Source organism: Pituophis catenifer, unplaced genomic scaffold (genome assembly GCF_029215685.1).
Source record: "Pituophis catenifer annectens isolate HBS135680 unplaced genomic scaffold, rPitCat1.0.hap2 SCAF_4, whole genome shotgun sequence".
NCBI classification, from domain to species: domain Eukaryota; kingdom Metazoa; phylum Chordata; class Lepidosauria; order Squamata; family Colubridae; genus Pituophis; species Pituophis catenifer.
The window spans coordinates 113017783-113026963 of NW_027256884.1; the positions used below are offsets into that span (position 1 = coordinate 113017783).

Consider the following 9181-nt stretch of genomic DNA (forward strand, 5'->3'; position numbering starts at 1 on the left):
CCTTCTTAACCGAAAGAGTAATACTTCCAAACCAATCAGTAATACAACCGGACAGGATGCTTTCAATTGTGCCTCTATAGAAAGTGGTAAGGGTAGGGGAAGGAAGATGTGCTCTTCTCATATGACACAGAAAATGCAGGTGCTGATGTACCTGCTTCACCAGTGTTTCACTGGTGAGTGACCAAGCTAACTTTGCTTGTCAGGTGCACATCCCAAAACTTGATAAGCATTAAATATTTGTTATGTTGATCTACACAGAATTGTCTGACAATGGACCCCCGCTTCAGTTCTGCAGTGTTCCTGATCCTTTCCTGCTGGCTTTGGAATGCAGAATGTCGAGATTATAACCAGATCCTCAAAGTGCTAAATGGAGAACGGTTTGGAAAATGGGGGGAAATAGCCATGTGTCCAACAGGCTATGCAGATGGATTCTCCTTGAAGGTAAAAGTCTCCTGGTTTTACTCTGTTCAGACCTCATGAGGCTAATGCACTCTCCAAGTCATCTCTCTAAAGGAGTCTTAACCCATTTTGGGTGCTGCTAAAACTTCCCTGGGGCTTGGGAAAACTAAATCATGGAACTTGAGGTGATAATGGTAAAAACGGGGAGGGAAAATAAGGAAAAGAAAATTTTTTGAGTGAAAGTCAGATGAAGATTAGAGCAACATCTGACAGCTGTGGCTAGGGAGACCTTTGCACAGGTTCACCTGGTGCACCAATTGCGACCCTACTTGGATCGCGAGGCTCTCCTCACAGTCACTCATTCCCTTATCACCTCACGGTTAGATTATTGCAATGCGCTCTACATGGGGCTACCCTTGAAAAGTGTTCGGAGACTACAGTTGGTCCAGAACGCAGCCGCAAGGGCTGTCCTGGGTGCACCTAGGTACACCCACATTACACCAATTCTCCGTGAGCTGCACTGGCTCCCTATTGGTCTCTGGTCACAATTCAAGGTGTTGTTTATTACCTTTAAAGCCCTACATGGTTCAGGGCCAGGGTATCTTCGAGACCACCTTCTACCGCATAGGTCCTAGTGACCGGTAAAATCCCACAGAGTTGGTCTCCTCCGGGTCCCGTCAGCGAAACAATGCCGGCTGGCGGGTCCGCAGGGGAGGGCCTTCTCTGTGGCTGCCCCAGCTCTCTGGAACCAGTTACCTCCTGAGATCCGGACCATCCCCACCCTATTGGCCTTCTGAAAAGTGGTGAAGACCTGGCTTTTCCGGCAGGCCTGGGGCCATTGATCTCGCTCTTGTGATCCGGCGAGATCCGGCCATGAATGGTGTGAATGAGTTTTAATGTTTTAATGTTTTAAATTTTTAAATGTTTTTTATAATGATTTTAAATGCATTGTGAGCCGCCCTGAGTCTTAGGAGAGGGGTGGCATATAAATTGAATTAATAAATAATAAATAAATAATAAATCATTGAACTTGACGTGATAATTTGTCTTTTTTTATACTAAAAAAAGTATAAAAATTATTTATAATTTATAAAAGTATAAAAAATTATTACTATAATACTAAAAACGGGGAGGGAAGTTAAGGAAAAGTTTTTGAGCGAAAGTCAGATGAAGCATCTTGCTACAAATATCTAGATCAGATGTAGGCCTGATGGAAGCAGCTACATGTATGTTCCATTTATTCATTTTTTTTACCTAATTCAGATGTAACAGCTGCAAGCAGTCTAAAGACTATTCAAGATGCCTTAATTTATTGAACACTACTCAGTGCTTCCTTATTAATGTTGCTTTTTCATTGTCATATGGAAGCAACCTTAAAAAGTAGTTCTCAATATTTTATATTACAATGACATTCAGTTGGCCAATATCATTCTCTTATGTTTGGTCAGTCCACTCTAGCCAAGATTCTCTGCAATTGTAATTAGTAATTTTGTCCTTAAGGCACTTTTCCTTCCTTCCTTCCTTCCTTCCTTCCTTCCTTCCTTCCTTCCTTCCTTCCTTCCTTCCTTCCTTCCTTCCTTCCCTCCTTCCCTCCATGTAGAATGGATAACTCGTAATCTTAAACTTCTTTCATTGTAGCCTCCAGAGATTTGGTGGCAAACTGAGAGGCCCAATTTTTGAGCATAATATTAAGATTACTGAATAATAGTCTCTTAATTACCCTTTTTATTGCTTCACATTCATTTATTATTTTATGGCAGCAGAAAATAGAAGAATTTAAGAAAGTTTAATAATGCATTAGCTTTGATCCTTGTTTCAGTTGGTTTTAAAACGGTGTGCTCAAGTGGAGGAAATAAACATGGAAACTTCAGATGAGAACTTTTTAATAAAGGATAAAACTGTTAGGAAAAAAAATAATAATATTTTTGTTATTTCCCAAAGAACAGCATTACACTTCATTGTATTTTAAACAAAAGAAAATCACCACAAATCAGGACTTGGTGTTGGGCAGGTAGGAAAGGCCAGTAGAAATGCCTGGCAATTTCCTTGCCTCCTTTTCTCCCCAAAAAAGACCCCAATTCCTGATTACATTGAAGTATGAATGTCTATGGAGATTCTCAGTCATCCAGGTCATGGTTGTCCCAAAGGTGTTTTTTTCGAGGGGCAACTGGACTTTCTGGTTTTTCTTTGAAGACGTTTCGCTTCTCATCCAAGAAGCTTCTTCAGCTTGTTTAGAGAAGCAAAGCGTCTTCAAAGAAAAACCAGAAAGTCCAGTTGCCTCTTGAAAAAAGCACTTTTGGGACATTAAGGTATGAAGTAATCCAATTCAGATATGATGCTTCATTGCAAGTTTGGGGCCTTCAACTTCCTATTCCAAAGAAATAGTGTAGGGATGGGGATGTCTTGACAAGTCAGTAGAAAGTTTAATTTCTCCCATTGAGTTTGCTTACAAAGGTCCTGTTAAATTCGAGATCACAGAATCAGGTTCATTATAAAGATAGTCCTTAATGTATGACTGGTCGCTTAGTGATTATTCAATGTTATGAGGGATCTCAAAAAATCTGCTTAGGTGGATTGAAACCTGGATTCAAAGTTCTAATAGCTACCCCACCCCCGGTGATCACATGACCACATTTATGGCCATTTGGAGCATCTTGCCATCAAGTGATCTTGCTTTACAACATTTTTGCCAGAAATCGGCATTTATTTTCAGTTTCCAGAAAAAAATGCCCCAGAGTGAAGAGTGGGTTCGTTTAATGGATGAACCAACCATTTAAAGCTTGCTGCAAAAGAGATAATAAAATCAGGTACGGTCATGTGATGACCTGCTTAATGACCAATTTATGACCAATTGCGGGCTCAATTACAGTCATAAATTGAGGACTAACTGGAGTTTTGTTTTTTGCTTTTACTTTTGCATTAGGTTGAGCCATCTCAAGGTTTACATGCAGATGACTCAGCTCTTAATGGCATCCGTCTTCACTGTGCAGATGGTGAAGAAATTGAGTCTACTACTGGAGAGTGAGTATCTTTCACTTTGCAGGGTTGGCAGAAATATGTTATGCTACATGAACTGATATGAGAAAAATAGGATAATTTTTAGTCATTGCATTTTTTGCTCTGTGCTGATATTATGAATCCAAAGAAAATAAGACAGAGAAAGCAAGAATCACCGTCTTCCTCAACCTCCAATGTTAAACTGCTTGTCAGAATTGAAGCTGAATTTGAAGGGCAAAAAAGCCACTAAATTTATTCCTGGTCCACAAGAACAGCTAGTTGCACAGAAAGTTATGGTACAGATTTATTTATCACAAATCATGTGCAATCACACATGATGTACAGGACACTAAATGTTTTATGAAGTTTTATGTTATTATGCATAAAACTTCAGTATGAGATATGATAAACAGTTGAGGGAGCTAGATATGTCTAGCCCGGGTATCGGCAACCCGTGGCTCCAGAGCTGCATGCAGCTCTTTGGGCCCTCTGCTGTGGATCCATGTCCCATCACTGGTTGGCCCTGCCCCCCTATTGTTTTTAGATATTTTTGGAAATCCGGGCTGGCTGAGCAACGATTACCAGCCATGGCGGAGGCTTCCCTTCGGGCGACCCTACTCCCCTTCCTCCTCTTGTGGCCCCTCTGGTGGGCTGTGGCTGAGCCAGGAGCATGCGCATGCCTGGGGAGACTCTCCTCAAGCAAGTGCCAAAGCGCAGGAAAGGCACGCGCGGGGCAGGTGACCACTCGCTTAAGGAGGGTCTCCCCACATGTGCACATGCTCCTGGCTCAGCCACAGCCCACCAGGGCGTCACAAGAGGAGGAGGAGGGGGAGGAGGGTCACTGGAGAGTGCAGGAGCGAAGTGGCCCTATACCTGCCTTTGCGCCACATTTGCGTGTAAGACAGCCTTCACTTCCTGCCGCTTCGGGCTGGAGTTCGCACCCCCTGTGCTCAGCCAAAGAGCTGCAGGGGGTTGGGTACAACATGGCAAGGTGATGGCCAGAGCCTCAATGCAGGAGAGAAGCCGCATCCTGTTAAGACCCTCCTTAAGCATGCACCTTTGTTGCGCTTTGGTGCTTGGTTGTGGAGGGTCTCCCCACGTGTGCACACTCTCCCGGCTCAGCCATAGCTGGCCAGGGAGAGGAGAAGGAGTGGGGGAAGGAGGAGGATGGTTGCCGAAAGGAAGCCTCCGCCGCTGGTGGTGATCTTTCGTCAGCCAGCCCGGATTTCCAAAAAGAAGAAATAAAAAGAGTAGCGAAGCACTCCAAGAAGAGCTTGCTGGCTTGGCCCAGCCACAGCTTTCCGACAGAGAGACAAACAGACACACATGGTAGGCGGGGCGGGAGGAGAGAGACATAAAGAGACGCACACAGAGAGATACACAGAGAGGGGGGGAAGAGAGGGGAAGATAGGGAGAAGGGTAGAGAGATACAGAGAGATACAGAAGGAGGAGGGGGAGAGAGATAGAGGGGGAGAAAGAGGGGAAGAGTGGGAGAGAGAGAGACATAGAGAAAGAATGGTTTTGTGGCTAGGTAGGCGTGGCTAGGGGGGGGTCATGTGACTGGGTGGGAGTGAGTGACATTGAGTTGGTCACACCCACCCAGGTTTTGTGGCTCCCGGTGTGTTCTTTTTCTGTGGGAAACGGGTCCAAATGGCTCTTTGAGTGTTTAAGGTTGCAGACTCCTGGTCTAGCCTAACAAAGAGAAGGATTAGGGGAAACATAATAAATGTTTTCCAGTATTGAAGGGTAGTCACAGAAAAGAGGGGATTGACTTATTCTCCAAAGCATCAGAGGGCAGGACAATGGGTGGAAGCTTGTTAAAGAGATATCCAACTTAGAACTAAAGAAAAATGTTCTGGTTGTGAGAACAATTAATCAATGGAATAGCTTGCCTTTCAGAGTTGTTCTTCACTGGATAGACTGGATAACCATTTGACTGGTATAAAGTTCTTGCCTTTGAGCAGGGGGTTGGACTAGAAGATCTCTGAGGCCCTTCTATGTTTTTTCTGAATATTGTATTTTCTTACAGTGCTGGAGATTGGGGAAAGGTTGTGAAGTGTTCCAGTGGCAATTTAATGTCCTTCGCTCTCCGGGTGGAAAAATATCTAGGAGCGGCTGATGATACAGCAGCCAATAATATTAAGTTCACTTGCCAAGATCAGAAAGTGCTAACAGGTTCTTCAACTACTTGGGGTGAATATGGTGAATGGAGTGATTCCTGCAAAACCGGGGCCATATGTGGTATCAAGACCAAGGTTGAGCCTTCTAGCACTTCAAAGTTTAAAGATAACACAGGGCTTAATGATGTGCAGTTTGTCTGTTGTGATTGAAACCCAGAGGATTCATCATACAACTATCTCCATTTTAAACTTTGTTGATGTGTTACTGAACTACATTTGGGTGTATGCATGTATATAAAAAATTAAAAAAAGCATGCAACTTACAGTTGAAATTGAAAAAAGTTGCAAGTGTCTTTTTAAAATCGTGTTTCCTGAAGCCTCTGCATATTTACACATTTCCCTCACATTATGCTATCCAATATTACATTCTCTGGGAGCCTCAGCTACAGCAAATTCAATGAAAGTGAGAGCCTGAACCAATGGGAAAAGGGCATGGTGTCATATTTGTAAGCAAAATATGTATGATATAGTTGCCATTACTGAAACTAGGTGGTATGAAACTCATGATTGGAATGTACTGATGGCAGGATGCAAACTATTCAAAAGAAACAGACCTAACAAAAGAAGAGGTGGAGTTATATTATGAATGAAAGATCACTACATCTGTACAGAAATCCACAAAATCAAGGATGAAAACCATCTAGAATCCATATGGGTCAATACAAAAGGAAAAAAAGAATGACATTTTTATAGGCATATACTAAGCCACCCAACCAAGTAGAAGAAATAGATTAGCTTTTTGCTAATCAATTAATGAATATATTTAGGAAACATACCACAGTAGTAATGGGAGACTTTATCTATCCTGAAATCATCTGGGAGACAAACTCTGCAGCCAGCGGGAGATCTAATAGATTCCTAACCAACATAGCTGACACCTTTGTCGTCCAAAAGATAGATGAGAGAACTAGAGGAAAAGCTATACTGGACTTAATTCTTACTAATAGGGATGAAGTGATAGAAGGAATTGAAGTTGCTGGAACTTTGGGTGAGAGTGACCACGTCATATTGAAATTCAATATAATGCAAACACAAGCAATAGAATATAATCCAACCAGTGTCTTAAACGTTAAAAGAGCTGATTTTAACAAATTCAAAGAGAGCTTAAGAAAGATTCTATGGATGAAAATCCTAAAAGGGAAAACAACTCAAGCAGCATGGAAAACGGTGAAAAATATGATCATAAGAGCCCAGTCCAGTGCAATACCACTGAAAAGAAAAACAAGAAATCTATTAAAAAAACCCAGCATGGGTGCACAAAGATCTCTCTGATAAACTGAAAGAAAAAAAGGACAATTACAAGAGGGACACATAACTGAGGCAGAATATCAGCAAATAGCCCAAACCTGCAAAGATGAAGTCAGGAAAACAAAGTGTTGCGATATTTTCAGGATCAGACTCAATAAATTGTTTAAGAATTAAGAGTTCAAATATATCTCTCTTTATTTACATAAGGCATTCTATATTCACTGAATATTCACAGATAGAAGCACGGAATGAACGTATGCAGCTCCTTATATATACAATGGGTGGAGCTAATTATGGGAGTGGTAAAGTATGAATACATTAAGAAGTGAAGAATAAGTTAACCCCTGACACACTGTTCATATATTATTTACATAATGGAGAATAAGGCATTTACTTGTGACACAAAGGCTCCAAATGAACAAAGACTTGCAACAAAAGTCAAAGAAGATAATTAAAAAGAAACATGTTTCTTTCAACATACAAATAACAAGAAAAAAGTCAAGGAAACAGTAAGTCTACTAAGATGGCGAGGAAATAACAGGCAGCAGAGAGAAAGCAGAACTGCTTAATTCATTCTTTGCATCAATCTTTACGCAAAAAGAAACTATAGCCCAACTACTAAAAACCTAACTGTGAAAGACAGACTAACCACACATATTAGTATTCCAAAAAGATGGAGGAGATGCTTTCACTGTGCACAAAACATGAGACAAGAAACAAAACAAAATATAACTTAGTGCTTACTAATAAGGGTCTACAAATGTACGAACACATAAAAGCATTTTTCAGTCAATCAGAATAGAGCTAGAAGGGATCTTGGAGGTCTTCTAATCCAGCCCCCTGCTCAAGCAGGAGACCCTATACCAGGGGTCTGCAACCTTAAACACTCAAAGAGCCCTTTAGACCCGTTTCCCACAGAAAAGTAAACACCAGGAGCCACAAAACCTGGGTGGGTGTGGCCAACTTGACGTCAGTCACTCCCATCCAGTCACATGACCCCTAGCCATGCCTACCCAGCTGGTCATTAGGGCAGAGAACCGGTTGTTAAAAAGCACTGGGAACCACAAAACCCTTTTGACATCTCTCTCTCTCTCTCTCTCTCTCTCTCTCTCTCTCTCTCTCTCTCTCTCTCTCTCTCTCTCTCTCCTTCCATCTCTCTCTCCTCCTCTCTCTGTATCTCTCTCTCTTATGTCTCTTTGTGTGTGTGTGTGTGTGTGTCTCCCTCTCCCTCTCTCTCTGTCTCTCTGTCTCTCTGATTCTTCTCTCTCTCTCGAAAAGCCAATGCTGGGCCAACCCTGGGCCGCAGGGAGGCGGAGCCCGTAAGATGGTTCCGCCCCAGGCGCCTGATGGAACCTGATAGGTTCCAGATGGAGCTTGGGCCATTTCCTGAGGCTCTGGCACACGCCTCGGCTGGAGACCTAGTGGCCACCTGGGATAGGGCGGCCGCTGGAGCTCTGGACTGGGTCGTGCCTTTGCGGCCTCTGACCCGGCGCCGATCTCATTTGGCTCCTTGGTTTACTGAGGAGCTAAGGGAGTTGAAGCGCTGGAAAAGACGCCTAGAGAGTAGTTGGAGGGCCAGTCTTTCAGAATCGGACCGGACACTGGTAAGATCTCATATTAGGAATTACCTAGTGGCGATAAAAGCAGCGAAATGTAGCTATTTTGCTCCTCTTATTGCATCATCAGATAACCGCCCAGCTGCCCTGTTTAGGGTGACCCGCTCCCTGCTCCACCAGGAAGCACGGGAGGACCCCTTGGAGGGTAGAGCCGAGGATTTTGTTCAGTATCTGCATGACAAAATCACTCAGATCCGGGAAGATTTGGACTCCGACTGGGTAGTCTCAGGGGGAGGGACTGGGGCAGGTCTTGAGAATGTTTTCTGGGATGAGTTTGATTCTGTGACCCCTGAGGACATGGACAGGATTCTGGGTAGACTGAACGCGACCACTTGTTTATTGGACCCGTGCCCCTCCTGGTTAGTGCTGGCTTCCCAGGAGGTGACGCGAGGCTGGCTCCAGGGGATTATAAATGCTTCGTTGGGTGAGGGTGACTTCCCCGCCACCTTGAAAGAGGCGGTGGTGAGGCCTCTCCTCAAGAAGCCTTCCCTGGACCCAGCAGTGTTGGCTAATTATCGTCCGGTCTCCAACCTTCGTTTTGTGGTGAAGGTTGTTGAGAGTGTGGTTGTGCGACAGCTCTCCCAGTACCTGGATGAAACGACGTATCTGGATCCGTTCCAGTCGGGCTTCAGGCCTGGGTACAGCATGGAAATGGCATTGGTTGTGTTGGTTGATGATCTCTGGAGGGCTCGGGACAGGGGCTGCTCCTCTGTCCTGGTCCTATTAGATCTCTCAGCGGCT

At 43.7% G+C, this 9181-nt stretch overlaps 1 protein-coding gene across 1 annotated transcript; it reads left to right on the forward strand.

The window, feature by feature from the left end:
• Positions 1–270: 270 nt before the first annotated feature.
• On the forward strand, positions 271–5726 carry LOC139317040 (vitelline membrane outer layer protein 1-like). Its single transcript, XM_070943949.1, has 3 exons — positions 271–441; positions 3323–3420; positions 5426–5726. The coding sequence occupies exons 1-3, from the start codon at positions 271–273 to the stop codon at positions 5724–5726; spliced, it is 570 nt and encodes a 189-aa protein (XP_070800050.1).
• The last annotated feature ends 3455 nt before the right edge of the window (positions 5727–9181 follow it).

Coding starts and splice junctions, on each gene's coding strand:
- LOC139317040 (XM_070943949.1), top strand. CDS start 271: ATGGACCCCCGCTTCAGTTCTGCAGTGTTCCTGATCCTTTCCTGCTGG. Junction 442..3,322: donor CAGATGGATTCTCCTTGAAG/GTAAAAGTCTCC, acceptor CTTTTGCATTAG/GTTGAGCCATCTCAAGGTTT. Junction 3,421..5,425: donor ATTGAGTCTACTACTGGAGA/GTGAGTATCTTT, acceptor ATTTTCTTACAG/TGCTGGAGATTGGGGAAAGG.